This window comes from Helianthus annuus, chromosome 4 (genome assembly GCF_002127325.2).
Source record: "Helianthus annuus cultivar XRQ/B chromosome 4, HanXRQr2.0-SUNRISE, whole genome shotgun sequence".
NCBI lineage: Eukaryota > Viridiplantae > Streptophyta > Magnoliopsida > Asterales > Asteraceae > Helianthus > Helianthus annuus.
In genome coordinates this window covers 21,259,997-21,281,378 of record NC_035436.2, presented here as the reverse complement: position 1 = coordinate 21,281,378, position 21,382 = coordinate 21,259,997, and the positions used below count along the sequence as shown (strand labels likewise).

At 35.7% G+C, this 21,382-nt stretch overlaps 2 protein-coding genes across 2 annotated transcripts; one reads left to right on the top strand and one right to left on the bottom strand.

Annotated features, from left to right (window-relative positions):
• The first annotated feature begins 6,009 nt into the window (after window positions 1-6,009).
• On the top strand, window positions 6,010-13,647 carry LOC110935892. Its single transcript, XM_022178239.2, has 8 exons — window positions 6,010-6,824; window positions 8,141-8,308; window positions 8,533-8,703; window positions 8,870-8,968; window positions 10,487-10,588; window positions 10,683-10,907; window positions 12,150-12,455; window positions 13,259-13,647. The coding sequence occupies exons 1-8, from the start codon at window positions 6,141-6,143 to the stop codon at window positions 13,481-13,483; spliced, it is 1,980 nt and encodes a 659-aa protein (XP_022033931.1). The 5' UTR covers window positions 6,010-6,140; the 3' UTR covers window positions 13,484-13,647.
• On the bottom strand, window positions 13,444-21,132 carry LOC110935891 (transcription factor GTE10). Its single transcript, XM_022178238.2, has 10 exons — window positions 19,235-21,132; window positions 19,102-19,150; window positions 18,871-19,026; window positions 18,339-18,394; window positions 16,825-16,885; window positions 16,325-16,405; window positions 16,124-16,239; window positions 15,036-15,102; window positions 14,796-14,926; window positions 13,444-13,920 (listed from the first exon to the last, which is right to left on the bottom strand). Exons 1-10 carry the CDS (start codon window positions 20,435-20,437, stop codon window positions 13,678-13,680), a joined length of 2,163 nt encoding a protein of 720 aa, XP_022033930.1. The 5' UTR covers window positions 20,438-21,132; the 3' UTR covers window positions 13,444-13,677.
• Between the last annotated feature and the right edge of the window lie 250 nt (window positions 21,133-21,382).

The following is a 21,382-nucleotide window of genomic DNA, read 5'->3' as shown; positions in this document are numbered from 1 at the left end:
ACAATATTTCAGATGAAAATTATAGGCGTTAAGAGCTGTCGCGAATAGGTCGTGAAATTTGAGTACTCACGGAAGGTTTAATTTATCATCACAAATGTGGCTGGCGACCAACATTCACAATTGTCGAGTTTCCTAACTATCTCAGAAATTGTTTTGATTTTTCAAAGGGTGGAACATAAGTCTACCCTACTTGGAGTACGTATAAATATATAGCTTGTGATTTGTGAATGGGCAGACTTGTGAGAGTCTATTGTTATTACATATCAACTGTATCTTTCTTAACAAATTTTCTATTTTTTCACTACATATATAAGAGGCAAGCAAGCTATGGCTATGGTTGGGATTGTACCAGAAGTATTTAAAGAAGAAAACTCTAAGTTTTGGAAAACATGTTTAAAAAGCTATCTAATTGGTCAAGGCTTATGGGATTTGGTCTCTAGAGAAGCTGCATCTAAGGAGGAAGAAGAATCACAAGAATGGCAAAGGAAGAACGCTCAGGCTTTGCATGCTATTCAACTTGCCTATGGATCACGAACTTATGCTAAAATGTATATACGCACCTCCGCTAAATTCGCTTAGGATCATTTGCCAGAATTGGGTGATCTCAGCCTATCAAAATATTCTGATGAGGTTCAACAACCTGGTGAAGTACTAAACTTCTGAATTAATGCGAGCATATTTTTTTTTCAATTTCCAGTATTCATAAGTTAGTTTTATTTTTTTAGGAATTTTGGAACCGTTATTATATGGAGATCTATACAATGCTATTCAATATGGTGACATCGAACAAGTGAATGAGGGTGAAATAAGCAGTTTTGAGATTTGCTTATTCAAGACTGATTATTATTTATGGATTCAAAAAAGCACCCAAACACCTCTAAAGTTTTTATATGTTAGTAAAATCTAAATGAATTTTTGTTAACGCATTTTCATTGTTATGCAGAACCGGTATGAGGACATTCCGATTCTTGGACATAGACCAATCCCGCTACCATGTACTATGGAGGCTATGCCGGATATGGTGTATACCCTCAAGTCCAACAACCACTTCAGCTGCACTGCCTCAACCTCAACCTCAGCATCATCCGGTTTGATAATTAAAAATCATTTATATATTTTTTAGGGGTGATCGTTGAAGCAATGGTAAAGTTGTTGCCATCTTATCTGGATTAGCGGTGGATTTCCGGTCATGGGGGCCAAATCACCAGCAAAAAGAAAGTTTTGAATTCAAACAACTTGTGACTCCAGTTTGTTAAAAAGGGCTCATTTTGGTCAAAATGCCCCATTTTAGTTAAAATTGACCTACATTTTGATCATTGGCGGATCTAGGTTATCCCCAAGGTGGGCGGGCGCACCCCTTGAAAAAAATTTTAGTGTATATGTTAGGCAAAAAACCCGACCGCACCCCTTGAAAATATGCTTGAGCCACTCATCTGCACCCCCAGCAAATAATTCCTGGGTCCGCCACTGTTTTGATAATCTACATTAGAAAATTGTGGGATACAAGGGACAAGGTCATTTCACCAAAAATGCTTAAATTATTGTTGAAACCCGTTAAAGTTGCATTAAATTGAAATCATGCATACAAGAGATATAGAGTATGATCCACCCAACAAACTAATGATCTTTGTCTTTATTTCTTTTGCAAAACTATAGCTTGGTGGGCATTTGGTTTGGGTTGAACCTTCTCTTTAGAGGCGGCAAGACGGACGGGTTGGGTAACATGTTTGGTTTGGGTTGAACCTTCTCTTTAGGGGCAGCGTGAGTATAATAACAAACACTTTGTTTCAAACTTTAGAGCTTTTAGTTAATAATTAGTGCGTTAATCATGGTTACAAAAACTTTATTATTAGAATAATAATTCAAGTGTTGAGCAACTCTGAGCCGCTTATACCTTCTTATTTGTACTTATTGTTTGCAAGCGAAGGGTGAAGATCTATGCATGTTTCTTGTAGATCATATGGAATCTTTTTTGTGCCCATTTTGACCCACATATTTTACTCAGAATTTGTTTCTTGGGTAAATGGATCAAAACAAGTTCATGCCAAAATGTGTCTTTACTGGGACGGGTTGACCCGTTACTCTTTAGTATTTTAGATTGGTTATGATTCACTGCTGGATTTTGTGTATATTTGTTGAATTTTTAATTATGTTGCCTCTGCAGTTTCAATACTTATGCCTTTTTATGTGATACCCCCAAATTAAAGAAACTTACACCAGTTGAAACAAAAAAAAAAAAAAACACTAAGCTCATACTATGCCGCAAAGACATTAACGTAGTTAGGCATAGATAAAGAAAAGTATAATAGTATGTCACACGTTGCGGTGTAAAGTCGTAAAAGTAATTTAAACAAAATGAGGTATCAAGTTATTAAGTAGAAAATGTTGGCGGGTCAAGGTTTTTAATTGTCAACAGTTAGAAGTGAAAGATGAAGGTTAATAGTATTTCATGTTAAAAGTTTAAGGGTAAGAAGTGATAAAGGTTAAAAGTCTATGGTTGTTTTTGGTTGGTGGCGACCTTTTCATTTAAGATATATAGATTATTAAACAACTGTTTTATTTATATGTAATTTAATAACTATTTACAAAATTAGGTAAAACTGTTGCTGGTTCTTCTTGCAGGTCCTAAAGACCATCTCCATACCTATCTTGAAGGTATGGCAGCCACTAATGATGTGAAGTATGTAGAGCAACACCATTTGTTTATTGAAGCCATGAGAGCTGAGGTATGGTTTGTTTGTTTTTAACTTTTTATCAAAGCTTATTGAAGATGTGAAGGTAATAGGATTTCCATGGATCTGACATTGAGCTCGAGCTGCAGCTATGACGTGGGATTGTATTAGTCAACTTTCTCTTGAACAATGGAAAGAGTTAATTTTCAAGGCTCCAAGCGTCCAAGTGTCAAATTAACCAACGGAAAAACTCCATTACAAATGCAACTCCAAGGGAATAATGTTTATTGTGGACTTCTTTTAAGACATGATGTGTTCAATCACTACACTACGCTGAAAAAATATATAGTTGGTATTATTTTGTTGTTATGGCTGCATTTTTGTGGTTTATTTGCATGTTTTGCGAATTTTTTTGGCATTTTTTATTGGAGCCCTTTCTTCTTTTTAAATTTTAAATTTTAGATTTTTACTTTAAATCATCAAATTCAAATCAACCTGAATTCGGACTCGAACGTAGGGATGAGCTTGATACCGTCCGGTACCGAAAATCCAAATAGATGATTGATAAAGTAACAAACTACTATACAATATACCATGGGAGGATTGATAAACTAACACAAAACGAGTATTGCGTTGTAAATTGTCGCCACAGTTGCATCGCGAATTTAGTTTGGTTATGGCTCAAAACCATTTATATAATTAAAATATTTGTGTCAACATTGTTAAAGGAGATATTTTTTTTGAAAGCCACCCGTGTAATACACGGGTACTTAGACTAGTATATATATATATATATATATATATATATATATATATATATATATATGTGTGTGTGTGTGTGTGTGTTAAATTGGCAAACTCATGTAGCAAGACTTCTAAAGAGTGAAAGCACTTGCATATTTGGATAAGATGGAAATAATTTCATCATGGATTGATAATGCTAGAAGCATTAATGATGTCAAAACCTCAAGAACGTATTATATGAAGTTGACAAAATACGTATGGACTAAATAGTCGAGACAAGTGTTGTACAACTCGAGATATTCAGATAAAGAGGGATATAAGTGTGATTAAATTAGCCATGCTCTATCAATATTCTATTTTTAAAAGTTCATTATAATCGCAGTTTACAATGATGATGTTTAGGCATCATCGAGAGAAACTATCGAGCTTTTAGAGGGGGAATTTTTTAATGACATTGGCACAATGTAATTATTACTCGAATTGTAGTTCGAGTATATATTATATTTTATCAATCCCTCAAGTACATCTAGAAGATGATGTTGGGATATTTTAGTATGGACATAGTTGAATCTTAAAGTACGTTAAAGGTTGTTAAGTCATTTGTTATAAGAAATGCCTATTATCATCTCCTACCAAAGTAGAGATTCTCATTCTAGAAGTACCATCGTTAAATGCATGTGTGCACTAAAATGTTTTGCTAGCTATGTATGGTTATAATATCTTTCACTTGAGCTTAGTGTCATGATATAACCTTTGTCAAGCGAAGAGACATTGGAATGAGTTCAACGAAATATTTCAGGTATAAACGATATTTGATTATATTTTACTAACCCATCAAAACAAGTTTGGTTAGTCTTGTAGATGCAGTAATGTAACTAAACACAGTCATGGACATATGGTTTTTTTTTTTTTTTTGAAGGAGGCACCTAAAGTCTCGTTAGAAGATTATACAACATTGCTCTACATAAATGACTGCACATTAAGGGATCGTGCGACAAATCATTGACTACAAAAGATTTGATCAACTTTCAAGGAAGATGGACACACGTCACTTAAAGGAGACATGTTAAAATGAGGGGGAGACTTATTCAAGTTGCACTCTTTTTCCCTTACTAAGTTTTGTCCCATTTGGGTTTTCTTAGTAAGGTTTTTAACGAGGCAACAAACCTGATCTAGAAGTATCAAGGGGAGAAAATATGCATTACAAGTTGCACTCTTTTTCCCTTAGCTATGGTTTTGTCCCACAGGGTTTTCCTAGCAAGGTTTTTAACGAGGCAACAACTCCAAGCATAAGAAGTTGATAACCAAGTGGGGTGTTATAAATATATTATTATTTATTATGGTTATCAACACCTAAAATAGATTAGGCTTATTCTCCAAGTTACATCTCCTATATATATCATTGTATATCTTGTATTATATACATGTAATCAATAAGATCAATCTCTTTCTCCATATTGTTCTTTATATTTCTTTTGCTATTAGGCTAGTTTCACAACATTTATAATTTTTTTGATTTTTTAGAATTTGTTTGAGTTTTTAGATTTTTTTTATTTTTATGATTTTTTTTGTTTTTTTTTTTAGAATTTTTTGGATTTTTTAGATTTTTTTTTTATTTTTTAGAATTTTTATGATTTTTTTGAATTTTTTGATTTTTTTTGGAAAAAAACTCTTGGTTGCATCTTTGATCACTTAAGTCTTATGCAGCCTTCGTATTGCCAAGTGAGTGTTCTTTTTTGTTCCAATAGATTACGAGAATAAAGCCCATTATGAGTTTTTAGATTTTTTTTATTTTTAAATTAAAATGACAAATTTGAACAAACCTCATGGACTAAAATTACAATTTACTCCAAAAATATTATAAAAAAATATTCCAAACCACCCAAATCTACATGTTTCACATAATGATTGTCTAGGAGGTTTGAAATATTCGAACCACAATTTCAATGGTTCACTACTTCACTAGTACAAGCTCTATTATTTATTTGCATTTCTTGTGAGATGACACCGACAAATTTAAATTCTGAATTAACCGGTCAAATGTGTGGATCCAAACATCCCTAAATAAATCAACATATTTGAAATTAAAAAAACAAAACGCATTATTTGATCTATTTCCATTTTAAAAGCCTCGAGAGTTACAATAAGTCAATATTTTTCAAACTGTAATTAACATTCAAATTCAAAATAATAATAAATAATAATAATAATCCTCACCTCTAAATAAATCAACAAATTTGAAACAATAAAAAACACATTTTTTTGATTTATTTCCATTTTAAAAGCCTCAAGAGTTACAATAAGTCAATAATTTTCAAAATGTAATTAACATTCAAATTCAAAATAATAATAATCCTCACCTCTAATAAATCAACAAATTTGAAACAATAAAAAACGCACTATTTGATTTATTTCCATTTTAAAAGCCTCAAGAGTTACAATAAGTCAATAATTTTCAAATGTAAATTAACATTCAAATTCAAATTCAAAAAAAAAAAAAAAAAACATTCAAATTCAAAATAATAATAAATAATAATAATAATAATAATAATAATAATAATAATCCTCACGTTAATCCGCCCCAATTTCAAAATCTTCAAAAATATCTTCCATACTCACGAGTTTGTTCATCATCTCTTTCATGTGATTTGCAGGTTTCATTCTCATCCAATTAACCTACATTTTGATTCATAGTCACTCATTCTTCGTCAATGTTCTGATCTGATGGCTATATCGGCCTTCAAATCCACGACCAGAAGACCTCCGATCGGAGATACGTCACCATCGACGGAAGATTCGCCGGAATATTCCTCTTCTAAAGCTACTCCGGCGTTCAAATCGACGACTAGAAGAGCTCCGATCGGAGATTCATCACTGTCGACCGACGAATCGCTGACGTCATCGTCGTCTAAAGCTCACCGGCGTTCTAGAAGCGTAAGCAGATTCTCACGGCGGATTCCAGCTGAATTTGAACCGGTAACAGTTCCTACACCGAGACGGAAGTTCGTTAACACCGTTAGAGGCTCCGATTTTCCGGAAATTAGTCTCGATGATCTCGCAATCGAGTTTTTCTCCGGTAATGATAACGGTTCTGAGTTGGATATTGAGAGTGTAAGCAGTGGAAGTAGAAGTAGTCGATGTGTTGGTGTGAAGTCGGATATAAGTACAGCATTGTCTCAACGGCGTTCGCGGTCCGTGTCTAGAAACCCTAGCGGTGGTGATTTAGGTGTTTGTAGTAGTAGTGGTGTGGCTGGTTCTGCTCAGAGGCGTGGGAGGTCTGTTTCGAGGCGTAATGATGGTAATGGTGCTGGTTCTAGTGGTGGTGGTGCAGTTAGGGTTGTTTCTAACGGTGATTCGAGGAGGAGACGTTCCGTTTCGGTTGCTCGGCGTCAGATTAGTGACACGGAGGTAATTTCTGGTTTGGTGTTCATGTGTTTGTTGAGAATTGTAGAGTAGTATGTATTCTGCAATGATATCTATTTGCTTAACTGCTTTTAATCTATTGATTAAGAAACTGTCATGTTTGTAGATTAACTAGACCGAATTTGGTAGGTTTCGACTAGGGCTGTTCACGAACCGAACCGAACCGAGCCGAGCCAGTGCAAACTCGGGCTCGGCTCGATTATAAACCGAGCTGGAATTTTAAGGTCGAGCTCGGCTCGGTTTGGTTTGGCTTGATTTGAAAAGAAAAATTAATACATAGCTCTCAAAATTTAGTAGTATAAAATATTTTACAATAGTTCAAAAGAACATATCCAAAATAAGCTCACCCTAATGCATTGCAAGCCAAAATCAAGTTCAACAACACAAAATAAGTTCTACATTTCAACGAAATGCAATATAAGTTCATTAGGATGGTAATCAACATTCAAATATGCTATAGATATCAAATTACATTCTATACATGAAAATAATATCAATATTTTTGTGATATATTATAATGCATATAAAAATAAAATGTATTAAAAGTAAAATAATCCGAGCTAGCAAGCGAGCCAAACCGAGCCAATCTGGCTCATTACGAGCTGAGCCAAGCTAGGCTCACTTTCTAACCGAGCCGAGGTCGGCTCAATTTCAAACCAAGCCATATCAAGTGAGCTTTTTCCGAGCTAGATCCGAGCGAGCTTCGAGCCACGAGCTTTTTGGACGCCCTAGTTTCGACTAGAAAAATTCTTCAAACCGAATAAAATCTGAATAAACCAAAACAGAACCTAGAAGGAATCCTATGAAACTAGACCTTATACATGGACCAGTCATGAAGCTGAGATTTTCAATTAGATATGTATGTTGGGAAATAAATATAGAGTCATAGATTTGAAAGTATTTCAATGTTCATTTGATGTTGATGTTGGAAAATCAGGCCCTTAATCAAACACACAAATATGATTTGAATGAACTTGTTTGACTCTTTTATTTATTTATCAATGAAAAGCACACTAACTACAATAGACCTACCATCTATTTATACTTTGTTTTTTAGATCAAACTTCTTATGACGAATAGCTAAACCCCAAGGTTTCTATGTAGCACTCTAATCTATATCCATCAGAGTTACCTTTATAAACTGATGATTACATTTTTTAGGTTCTTGTCTGCATCCAACTACGAAACTAGATTATTTGTTTTATTGTTTTCTAGTATTGTTGCCTTTTTGGATTCATATATTGGTTTACTATGTTGTTTTACTTTTTATAGCCTGATTAAGCTGTTTATGTGATTGACAGAGTGATATAGATCTTTCCTGGAGTTCTGCAAGTCAGCCCAAATCTAGGAGCACAAATAATGGCAATAGTCGGGTTGCTTCTTTTCAGAGACCGACTGCTTCAAGCCATCGGAGGCTCACCAGGTCTATGAGCCAAGCACCTCAGATGAGGTTACATGATGACTACTCGGTAACCAACACTTCCTCAAGTTTGAATTGCTGATTTGTAAACATGTTTCTTTTAATCGTAGCTTAGATAAACCTTACACAAGAAAGAATTACAGTGGATCACAAACAGTTTTATGTTATTAAAGTTCTGTTTGTATTGTGATTTATCACAACTTAGGGTGTGTTTCGTTTAACTACTATGTTTTAACTCTTTATAGCTGATCAAATTGTTTATATGATTGACAGAGTGATATAGATCTTTCCCGGGGTTCTGCAAGGCAAGCCAAATCTACGAGTGTGAATAGCGACAATAGTCGGGTTCCTTCGTTTCAAAGACCCACTGCTTCAAGTCATCGGAGGCTCACCAGGTCTATGAGCCAAGCACCACAGATGAGGAGGTCACATGATGACTACCTGGTAAATGACTCTTGATTATAATTTTTTGTTGTGGGCCAGGTGCTAATAATTTTTGGATAATGAGTTCCATACTAGCCTCAACGAAACTTATTATCTATTGATAAATTAGAATTACATATTTACCCTGGTTTCTATCTAAATTGAAATGCTTTAACTTCCATTACAGAGCCAGTCTTCTGCACTGACTGATGATGATTTAAGAGATGCTCGTTATGGGAGAAATGAGATTGAGAAGACTATTCGAGCAGTTTATGCTCAAAGAAAGGTTTGTTATCTTTCTAAAAATGTAATTACCATATGGAGGGGTGTGTTTTTTCCTTATATATGTGTGTGTATATAGGAACAGGTTCATGCGAGAACTCCTCTGAGTTGCGAGAACTTGAGAACTCCTATGAAAATCCTACTTCCCATGCAAGTTTTTCAACCAAATTTTGCACAAATGTAGATGAACATCTATCCAAGACATCTGTAAAAAATTATAGGTTTTTGATCGCTTATATGATATATTTTTTATTTTATTTTTGAAAAAGTTATATAATTTTAAAAATTTGGCGATTAAAAAAAAACCTTTTTTATCAAAAAATTCTTCTCACAACTCGGGAGTTCTCATTTTAATCTTTCCACATATATATATATATGTATATACAGAGAGAGAGAGAGAGTTTAAATACAAAAGACTCTTAACGTGCGGTGGTATGCTACCAACAATATAACGTGCGTAATTAGGGTTAACCCAACCCTAATTAATTATGCAAATAATGTGCGTATTAGTGTTTAACCCAACCCATGTGTAATTATGCAAATAACGTGCGTAATTATGTATTATAACGTGCGTGATTATGCAAAGTCAATTACTATTGTGCTACCGCGTTCATTTGAAAGCCTAGATTAGATTAGATGTGTGGTTGAGATGCTCGCGTACGCATCGCACGATAAGGTGGTCTTGTATGTTAACCTTGGTTTAAAAAAGCGGGAAGCGCACAAAAGCGATGAGGTCTAAAAAAGCTTTTTTTAAAGCGAAGCGCAAAAGCGGTGAGCTTTTCGTACGCGAAGCGCAAAGTGATTATAAAATTTATTTTTTATATATCCCATAAGTGTGTAGCCTCCAATACCTATGATTTAGCTATAATTAAGCTTTATACATGTTTTAAAATGAAAAAAACATAAATGTACACATAGTTAGTAGCAAAGGACTTATATGTTGGGTGTGTGAATGAAAGTCTCAAAAGGTGGTAAATACTTTGTCCCACATCGGTGTGGGGACAAAGTGAGTGGTTGTTTATAAGGTAAAGTCTTTACTACTCCATTGTAGCTTTATGGCATGTTTTACCACAAGTCCTACCCGCGCGCAGGGGAGGGGTGCAAAAAATGAGTTTCTGAATTGAAATTTAATTGAACTCGTGCATGCCCGCACGTCCTGCGGACACGAATGCAGCTCCGAAAACCCCAGGCCGCGTGGGCCAGTTTTTGCATTTAACCTTCATTGAAACAGCCCATGTACAAAAAGCGTGCGCCTTAGGCCGCTTTTCCCCTAAAAAACGCGCCTCACCTGCGCTTTTTGTACATAGTGCGCCTTGTGTCACACAAGGCGATCCAGCCTGCGCCTAGATGCGCTTCGCGCTTTTTAAAACCAAGATGTTAACCAGCCTCTCTCTCTCTCTCTATATATATATATATATATATATAGTGTGTGTGTGTGTGTGTTTGGGGGGGGGGAGTGTGTTCTATTGTCTCTGGACTTGAATATATCAGCATGGTTTAACCACACAAACTTTATTTTTAGATTGACCATCCTACTGGAGATGATGCAAACCTTGGCCTATGTGAAGCAATGAGAAAAGAACTTAGGTCTGCTGTCAACGACATCATGATAGAACTCGAACAGGTCTAATATTAATATTATTATTTAGAAAACGATTCTTCCAGATATATGGTCCTAAATTCTCTAACTACTTTCAACTCTCACTTTACTAATCCAGACAATGGAAAGAAAGCCTTCTGCATTATCCGTCCACGATCGCTTGTATTCAAAAAAATCCGATGCAACAACAAGAAAGAACTATACAACAAAGTTAAAACTAGATTTATTAGCTGATAGGGCACTAGAAGAGCAACAGGTTCAGGATGGATTCAAGATCGTTAGGGAGGTGCTTCCCGAGTCAAAAACCAATGCTAATGCACAAAGAGTCTCGTACTCCCGAAAGGTTTAGCTTCATACACTTTTGATCTGGTACATGTGGCAATTCGAGTCCGCCACTATATAGATGGGTCACTTTCGGGTTTTGTTTCATCTTAAATGGGTCAAACAAGTTATGTTTTAAATGATTTAACTAAAGGGAAAAGGGTTGAATAAATCAAACTCGTTAAATGAGTCAAGCCTGGTCAAACGGGCTGAAATTCAGCGGAAGTGTATATAAATGTACAAAAAACCTAAACTGATTCCTCAAAAATGTTATTATAAAATCTAATAATATAACTTTATATAGAAAGAGTATATTGCATTTTACGTGCTTTAACTTTAAGCTAAATTGCAGGTGCAGTCCTTTAACTAACAAAATTACACTGAATGTCCTTTATGTTACTGTTCTCATCAGGTGGTGTCCTTTTGCCCTAACCCAGTTAATTTTTTATGTAAACCTATGTTGTCAAAAGCGCAAAAAGCGCGCGCCTAGGCGCCCGGGCGCAGCGAGGCGCACCAATAGCGCCTGGTGGCAGCCTAGGCGCAAAAATGGGTTTTTCTGAAAAAAAAACGTCCTGAGGCGCAAAAAAGGCGCACAAAAACTGCCTGAGGCGCATCAGAAAAAAATAAAAAAACGAAACTGAGTACGGGACAAAAACTGCCTCATGCGGGCCCGGGCTTTCCGGAGCTGCATTCGTGTCCGCAGGTGCGGGCACGCATGAGTTCAACCAAATTCCAGCTCCGAAACTCATTTTCAAAGCATAACATATTTTTATATTTTTTTTCTCGATGTGCGCTTTTCTTAAAAAAGCCCACGCTTTTTTTGCGCCTTGCGCCTAGGCTCCGGGCGAGGCCGGTGGGCCTCGCCTGCGCCTTGCGTCTTTGACAACATAGATGTTAACTCCTAAAACGTGTCACTCACATAAGGGGATAATAGTCATTTTCATTTAATAAGTGAAACAAAATTAAATAAAAATAATATATATTAACAACAAAACGTTAAGAGTTAACGAAAAAAAACTAACTTGGTTAGGGCAAAAGAATATTGCCTGATGAGAAATAGTAACATAAAGAACATCTAGTGTAATTTCGTTAGTTAAAGGACAGCGCCTGCACTTTGGCTCAAAGTTAAAGGACGTAAAATGCAAATCTACTCACACTAACAATTACTTGTGTTGACCCATTGCCACCTTTACTATCAATATTTGTGAAACTGTCACATTATAAATGTAATCTTTTTAAAATGTTGATGGTTTTGAACTTTCAGAGGAGCAATGACAGGAACAGAGTGTCTAAACGATTAAACGAAGAAGCAGAAAAGTATTTTGAAGATTTTATATCAAATGTTGAAGATACGGATTTTTCTTCTTTTGATGGAGAAAGAAGTGACACGAGTTCAAGTTTAGTTGGGAGTACAGTCAAACAACGAGATGGCGCATTACCGACCCAAAATGGTGATATTATTTCTGTTCCTGTGGAAATGGAGGGTATTAATCTACCATGGTTGAAATGGGATGACAATGTTGGTGTTTCTCCTTCAACCCCAAAAACAAAATTGTGGGACCCATCTCAGGTATTTGTTCATTTCACTCATTAACCTTTCGGAAAGCTTCAGATTAGCTGCGGCAAAATGGTCGGGCGCGTGGATTGGGTAATGGATCAACATGGGTAATGTATGGTCTGGTTGGTTTTTTTGAAAGTTTTTAAGTTTTTCAAAAGCTATTAAGGTCATGCCTACCTAATTGCATATTTAAGTTTTTCAAAAGCTTTTAAGGTCAATGAACCATCCATTTGTTAAGGGTCAAATGGGTAAAATTACATAATCTCACTGAGGGCTTAGCTTCGTCAGCTGTGTATAATATGCATTGAATCCCAATCCTCGACGCCAACCTGATTATGACGTTTGGATCACAATTATCACACTTTTTCGATCGCTCAAAGTGTATGGCAAGCCGACAACATTTCACAAGGGTTTGGCAAATTATGATCCATTCAAAAAGTAATGTCTGTTCGTAGTTGGACTTTAGGTTGGGTCAGCCGGTCTACCTCAGGTGTGCACTGGCTTACTCGTCCCTTTTGTCGGTGATGCGCTCCTACCCTTAACTGGGCGGGTCCTGTATACATTAACCAATCAAACGACGTCGGATTGTCCCAAAACTTCACGTGGCTGTTGTAGGGCCTAAGTAGTCTTTTGGGGTCACGGGCTGTCAAAGTAGTGTTGTCAAATGGTATACTGAAAAAGTAGGGTTGTCAACCCAACCCAACCCGACCCGACCTGTCTTGGTTCATCTAATGAAACTAAGTTATTTTGACCCGTTAACCAACTTCTATCCTTTTTGTTTTCCACTAATTTTGTAAAACTTGTATTTTTTGTAGGATTTAAAAATAATCCAAGAGCATGGCAGTAGCCATGGTAGCTGGAACCCTGAACATACAACCGTGAATTCAACAAACGCAAAAGAAAATACAAGTCGTCTATTTGACCTGAGCAAGTATATAGAGCTCGAGAGGACTGAAGAGTTACTATTTGATAACTGGAGGGAAAGAAGTGTAATTAGGTCTGGTGGTCTATTTCTTTGTAGTGTTATTGGCCATTATTGAAATTTTATTTACACTTTTAGTCCTTTTCACCTTTTTATACAATAAATGTAAACTCAAAAGAAAAACAAGAAATCCACCTTTTGAACCTACCTTAACTACCATGAATGTAAAATACCCAAACTAACCTTTGAATTGAAAACAATAGCAAAAAAAAAAAAAAAAAATCAATCTATCTCTACTTCGTCGTGACCGTCTCATATGGCGGGACCGGTTCTTGGCTCGTCATCATCCTCTTCGTCATCATCTTTCATATATAAACCAAGTTGCTCCAATGGATTCCCTTTTCCATTCAAGTTAAAGCTCCCTAAAGGATCTTGAAAACCATCTGCACTGTTTTCATCTATTAAGCTTTGTAAAGGCTCGGTGGGTCCCACGCTTAGCATTTCGAGGTCTTCGAGAAACTGCGAGTTGTCATTTATATCAACCATCTTTTCCATCTGACATTAATAAGGACAAAAGTACGTTAGAAACATAACACCCTTAAAATGTTCAAAAAGCTTCGATTTAAGTCGACCTTGAATCTTGACATGAGGTGGCATGTACATGTTACCCCCATCAGGCCAATTCATTACCGCGTAATATAGTCAACATGATTTTTCAATACTGAGGCTTCTCATTTAAATAATCGAAAGTCGGGTTTCGTATAAAACTGCATTTTTTAGAGTTTGTATCAAATAATCTAAAAAAATGTGTGCTTGTTTCGGGGGGATAAAGAGTTTGTTACCTAAGAAAATTTACCAAAATTTTGTTACTTTTTAAGCTATTGGTCAGAATATACACAAAAATATAACAAGCACAAAAACTATTTCAGGTAACCAACTTTTTTTCCTACCAAAAAACCTCAAAATTTTCACAAACTCTTCAGCCTTTTTTCATAATACCACGTGTCAACCCTTCAGCGCCTTGGTTTAAAAAGAGCAAGGCATCACATACGCGAGGCACACACCTATGTACAACTAGATAAGCTCTATTTACATATCAACCTATTTCTCAAGTAAACCTTTCATAATTTCTTCATCCCTTTTGGTTATTTTTACATATAAACCTCCTATTAACCATATTTTGACCAAATTTGATCCCAAACTACTTGAGCCTTGAGGCGCGTCTTTTTATACCAGTTCGCACAACATAAGAAAGTCAACATGAGTTATGAAAGCTTTTGAGAGTTTTAACTACAGCTTAAAGATAAGAGTTGGTAACCCAAGAGAGAAAATCGACTGATGTTAATACATTTCGGCAAATAGTCCCATACATATACATAAATGATAAATATATACACAATTATACATACATACACACACACATATGATACCTTTTGTAGAGCTTGACGTGCTGCTTCTCTATCAAGTTCCCTTTTCCGTTTGGCTTCAGCAGCTGCTTCTACTTCTGCTTTTCGTTTTGCCTCTTCGGCAGCCCTTGCTTCAGCTTGCAGCCGAGCTTTTTCTATATGAGAAAACATCATCTCAAGATCAACAACCCAATTACCACAACAGTTCAAAAGATGCACCAAAAACCCACAAAAAAGAATTAACTTTCACAATTCTAAAAATACCTTCTTTTCTTCGCTTTTCTATCTCTTCCTTATCAAGCCTCAACCTCTCTATATCCTGCTGCTCAACCTGAAACTCACAATTTTGATTATTATGCTCAGTAATTCCAATTAAACATATTAATAGTGGTGGTGATTTTAAACCAACCGGATAAACTATGTCGAAAAAAGATTGACGAAGTTTTACAGGTCAAAATATGGATTAAATGTATTTAAAGTCAGCTGTTTTTATGCATACAATTAGATTATTTTAATCAATTATTTGGATTACCATTGTAATAATGTTTTTTTTTAATCACAAGTTTCGTACATATATCAAACTTACTTTTTCAAAACACTAATGATATCATACTCATACGTTATATGGTATAATGGTAAGTAAAACAAAATGAGTAACACGATGTTCCACTAAACAAACGAATAAGGTAAATATTCTTTTGTCATATGTAGTAACTTCTTCTATTTTATTTAGAGTTAAATGCCATTTTAGTCCCTGTGGTTTGGACCCTTTTGCCAGTTTAGTCCAAAGGTTTCATTTTTCGCCAGTGGGTCCAAAAAGGTTTCACTGTTGCCATTTTAGTCCACTGGGTTAACTTCATCCATTTTTTCTGTTAACGAGAAGGGCTATTCGGTCCTTTTATATGGCCGAATTGCCCTTCTAGTTAACAGAATTACATATGAAATGACCGAATTGCCTTTTCGTTAACAAAAAAATGGATGAGATTAACACAGTGGATTAAAATGGCAATGGTGAAACCTTTTTGGACCCACAGGTGAAAAATGAAACATTTGGACTAAACTGGCAAAATGGTCCAAACCACAGGGACTAAAATGACATTTAACTCTTTTATTTATAACATGAGATGGGGTTAATACGATATTTTCAGTGTATTGTATGCAAAATGTAGAAGAATAAATATGAACTTTTGAGCTTTTAAAAGAATACATATGGAATTGTCCCTTAAGTTTTTATACAATTTTAACAAATGGACAAAACATGTTTGTTAATCGTGTTTAAATCGATGCAAAAAAAATGTCTTTTTACATATCTATATGCACCATGACATGGAAGACACGGCCCACTTATATACCTTTCCAACGGTTTTCTCTTGAGCTTTGAGAATGGTGTCAGCAAAACGACTTCTCAATAGTGCCGCGCGATAAAGCTTGTCAGGAGAGACTTGCCTTTCGTTTGGAGCGCGCTCCCCTAAAATAGTATTATTACACGTGAAAAGTTGAGAACAAGTCCTTCTTAAACAACACTCTCTCCACGTGTTAACTCATTTGCTTACCCTCTTGATGACCATCAGTTTCAGCAGAAACAGGAATAGATTCAGATTTCTGCTCAACTTTTCCCACACCATTCACAATATCTGCAAAAAAATTAAATAATCTATAAAAAATATATCGAAGGGCACTATCATCTCATAAGATAGCTTCTTTGCTAAGAGGTGACGAAACGGGTCAAAGCAGATACACGTTAATAATCATTCATATTTCAAGTTATAGGGGTCTCTCAGGCCGTGTTGACCCGCCTTCAAACTTTTTTTTTTATAGTATGAAGCATGTGTTACTTATTTAACGGTCTGAAACTTTTAAATAAAACTTTCTGGGAAGATGCATGCATCTAAAACTAAATTAAGGGCAAGCCGCTAACCTTTTAGCTAAATTTTTTATTGCAAGATCACCCCCAAATCAACCCATACACAAGTGAATGGGTCGAAATTGCACATGCAATTGCTAAAATATAGTTTATTAGTGGTGTTATTATATATATATACGTAGTGTTCACCTTGTGCATCATGGGGAATATCCGTCATTTGCTCCAAATTAACATCAGGGCCCAATGAAGCCTATAAAGCAATAAGATCGGATTTAACTACCAAACACATAAGGTTGTTTTGGATGTGCGTTTTGAAAGAGATTAGTTATATGATATGCAATTGCAAATATGGAATAACTATAAATAGGTAATTAATTGCATTTAAACAAGCTTGTAGAAAATAGCGCTTGGATGTGCTTCTAACACTATTGTGAGGAAAAAGGAACCATTTAGACCAAGGTAACAACATATGAGCAAGGGTGTAATATGAATCTTCACATTCCACTATCAAGTTTGCTTGACATGTACGGCCGAAACAGGCCATTAAGATAAGTTTGTTTGGTACACATTATCATTATTTATATCATATTATCAATATCAATTTCCCTATCAAAGTATAAATACTAAGGCTGGTGGGTGTGGTTTAAAGCCCCTAGGGGCTTTATCACGCCACGTAAGCGCCACGTAGATTTTGAGATAAAAATGACGCCCCCTTTAACAATGATGGTGTGGGATAAAGCCCCACTAGCGCCCCCACCTAATTAAATATTAAAAAAAGAAAGAAAAAATAAACAAAATCAGGTTGGTTAAGAGGCATGGGGCCCACCAGATGCACCATCCACGCCCACTATCTCTTTTGCGAAGGTCAAGGATAGCGCCCCCTTTGGCACCTAGGAAATGGGGGAAGGGGCGCTATGAGGCGTTATAAAGGGTGAGGTGGCAGGGGCGCGAGACCACACCCACCAGCCTAATGAAACGTTAAGAGATGGGTATATTGGGAACTTTATAAAAATATAGGTATGGCTGACATCTCCATAACTTTAAATTTTCAGTTTTCATTTTAACAATTAATTTTGTTTTCTCTAATAACATGTAATATCTACTATTTTTTATAACTTCTAAACACAAAGATTTGTTTTATTTATTTATTGGTCTGTGTTCGGAAATAAATTTTATCGAAAACCGAGTTGCATCCAAAATATCGTATTTTTTATATTGTGAGACCAAAAATACTTTATTTAAATACAACTTGGTTTTCAATATAAATTATATTGAGACGTCAAGATGAAACATAAAACAAATCTCTGAATTTTGATTTTTTAAAAATATTAGCTATTACATGTTATTAGATGAAAAACGAAAGTAAATGTTAAATAAAAGCCAAAAAAGAAAATGATAATAAAAAGTCATGGAGATGTCGCCCATCACGTCGCGAAGACGTTTCAAGACTACTTCTTTCTTAAAAAAAACGTATATTTGTGCTCTTACTTACATATTAACGGACATATGGTAGCTTTTTATCTTAATATGTCAAGTACTCAAGTTATATGTATGTGAAAATGTATGATTTCTACTTACAGTTGCTGCATAATTTAATAAAGTTATCAAACTTTTATTTAAAAAAAAAAAGAAAGAAAAATCTTTATAAACACACACACAGATATATGTTCTAATTTTAGATAAATCTGCCTACCAAACACTACCTTGATATTGTTTACAATGGCAGAAATCTTAGCACCTTCTGATTCACTGTCTGAATCTGATTCAGCAAAAACATGCACAAGCGAACAAAAACTTCATTCAGAACTGAATCAAATAAATACTAATATGCGAAAACAATACTACTCCGGCTAAGCTACTCTTGTATTAATGAAAAAAAATCCTTAGAGAGCAATCAAGTAGTGCTATTAAAAAGCCAAGTTAACCACAAAAAAGTACAACCGAAAAAGTACCCGTAAAAAATATAAATATTAATGATAAATGAGAAACAGTTAATTATTTGCATATAATGTTAATGAATTCATCATTATGTCAGTTAATTATTTACTTCCAATCTTTAGATATAGAAATATTAACAATCAACTTTTATTGATCAGAAAATGCCGTCGTAATCAAGCAAAACCCAGAAGAAATGTACCAAATATACTGAAATAAAATCATGAAAATCAAGAAAGTGTTTAATTCTGCCAAAAAGATTCAAACAAGAAACTATCAAATGCTCAAAGTAACACAAACCACTAGATGATGATCCAGAATCGCTACTGGAGCTACTTGAACTACTGCATTTACTGTTTCTGGCAGCTGTATCTTTCTCTATCTCTACTGGTGGGAAGCTCGTTACAGGCAAGTCATTTCCACCAATATCTACATCCTCTTCATTCACATCATTAACTGAAACCAACAAAAAATTAGAAACCATCCACCAAATCGCTTTTTAAAAACATAACCTTTGACCAGAAATACAACCTTTGACTGCTTGCACAGAAGAGTTAATAATCCCTGACTCATTATGAATCTGCAATAACACGTAATAATCAGAACACTCACCAAAAACCGCGTGTACGTTCAAATATTCATTTTATTGGCGAGAAAGTTGTACCTCGACTTCACAACTTTTCGGTTTAACCGTGCTTTTTTGTTTATCCACCAAAAAATCATCTAGAATCTTCCTCAACTTGAACAATGTTTCATCGCTAAAAGTATCTAAATCAATCTCTATCTCATCATCCGCTGTAGCATTCCCGTTTGAACTATTTTCTTTAAGAAAATCAATTATCGTTTCAGGTAAATCCGCCAGTGAAGCCTCCAATTCAGAGCTCAATTTAAGCTTGTCAGCAACAGACATCGTCTTTTTCACGGGTTCTTGCTTTCGTTCATTTCCGAAAGATGAAGTCTTTTTCTTTTTTAACGGAGGCATAACAGTAGCAGTTTCAATGTCGGTTTCCGGAACATTCTGTCTAACTGGAATAACCGTATCTGTAGCCACTGATAGTTTCTTCTCAATCGCTTTCCATCTAACTTCAAAAAACTTACTCAATGTTTCGGCCATTATATGCACATCGTTTCCACGTGGATTATAAGTCATCGCATTTGAAAAAGTCAACCTAACGTCGGCAGCAAACCCCCATGGATCGGCATATTTTCCCGAATTCAGCTTTGTTTTCACAGTTCCCAAATCCATCGGATGTTTAATAACCGTATGATAATCCGGAATCTTTAACGCCACTACATCAACCGGAGTATTAAACACCCAACCAAAGTTATGACCCATCAAACGGTTCAAAAGCGTCTCACATTGTTTCATCAACATAGCATTCCCGGTAGCCGGAGGCAACACCGCCTTCTTTAACTGGGACCCACCATTCCCGTTCAACCCTGGTGGTCCCCTTTTCTTTACACAACGCGAAAACTCAGGAACCGATTTCCTTTGTCCAGCACTACAACTATGAACATCACTCGACGGCGACAAACCCTCATCGATATTCCTCTGAAAAATTCTAACTCGTTCAAGCTCACGTTTTAACCTCAACTCCAATTCTTTCCTCTCAAAACTCGATAACTTCGATAGACACACAACCTGAATCGGAACCCCAAAATGTTGATAACCGTCACTACTCAAGTTAACCGATTTGTTCCTTGGCGCACAAGAAACCTCTGAAACAGTAATTTCCATATCCACCCGCCCTGAACTACCGTACCCTTCCGAGTCAGCCATTGTCTCAACCGCGTGACGATAATCCGGTACAAACCCATTTGTGTAACCCTTGGAAACCTTCCTACTCTTCCCCATCATCTGAGTCATTCGTTTTCGATAACTCCTTTAAAAGTTAAAACTCTATATCCAACAAACAGGTCTCATATAACTTCAAAACTTACTTAAAAAGTTGATACTCAGACTCTCAAGAAACACTATCTAAAAACTCAACAGGTATAGTAATCCAATATTCTGATATTCATAGTATTCATCATATTCATAATATTCATATCAGCATTTATCAATTCATGTGTCTAATTTCAAAATAGTCGACAAATATAGCTTCAAATTGAATTGAAATAACAAACGAATCGAATCGAAAACCTAACCCTAATTATCGGTAACCTTGATTCACCAATCGATCAAGATCAAGAACGTTCGAATCCAATGCGAAGGAAACCCTAGAGTGAGAGGATTGCAAAATTAAGCCCTAGGAGTGAAGGATTTGAGAAGATCCAATAGAAAAGGTGTGGATCTTGGAGTCAAAAATTGAAATTGAAAACAGAAGAATATGTATGTTGATTGATTGGATGTATATGTGTGTGTATATATATATATATATATAGAGAGAGAGAGAGAGAGGAGAGGCGTGTATAGAAACCCTAGAAAAGCCTCTGGCTCGGTGGATCGAGAAGAATAATGGACAAAAAGTGAAGACAAATAGAGAGATATAGAGAGAGAAAGGGTAAAAAGATCGATGTGAGAGAGAGAGACTTACCGAAATAGAGATGGTATAGAGAGAGAGAGAGAGAGTAGTGAATGCGGGTGGTGGTTGGTTATTGGTCCAGTTAAATAGAGAGGGGGGTAGGGGTAGGGGTAGGGGGTAGGCTATTTATCAGGCGATCTTGTAGCAAATCCTAGCCGTTTATCGTTTGAGACCATTGTTAATCTTGTGAAGAAAAATACGTTTTTATAAGAAGGTATGTTTACTTTTCCTTCCTAGAAGAAAAATAGGTTTTTACAAGAATTATTATTCTTGTGGTTCACGTCTTA

Coding starts and splice junctions, on each gene's coding strand:
- LOC110935892 (XM_022178239.2), top strand. CDS start 6,141: ATGGCTATATCGGCCTTCAAATCCACGACCAGAAGACCTCCGATCGGA. Junction 6,825..8,140: donor GTCAGATTAGTGACACGGAG/GTAATTTCTGGT, acceptor TGTGATTGACAG/AGTGATATAGATCTTTCCTG. Junction 12,456..13,258: donor AATTGTGGGACCCATCTCAG/GTATTTGTTCAT, acceptor TATTTTTTGTAG/GATTTAAAAATAATCCAAGA.
- LOC110935891 (XM_022178238.2), bottom strand. CDS start 20,437: ATGACTCAGATGATGGGGAAGAGTAGGAAGGTTTCCAAGGGTTACACA. Junction 19,027..19,101: donor TTCTGTGCAAGCAGTCAAAG/GTTGTATTTCTG, acceptor TGTTGGTTTCAG/TTAATGATGTGAATGAAGAG. Junction 15,103..16,123: donor AAGAGAAAACCGTTGGAAAG/GTATATAAGTGG, acceptor TGTGAGTTTCAG/GTTGAGCAGCAGGATATAGA.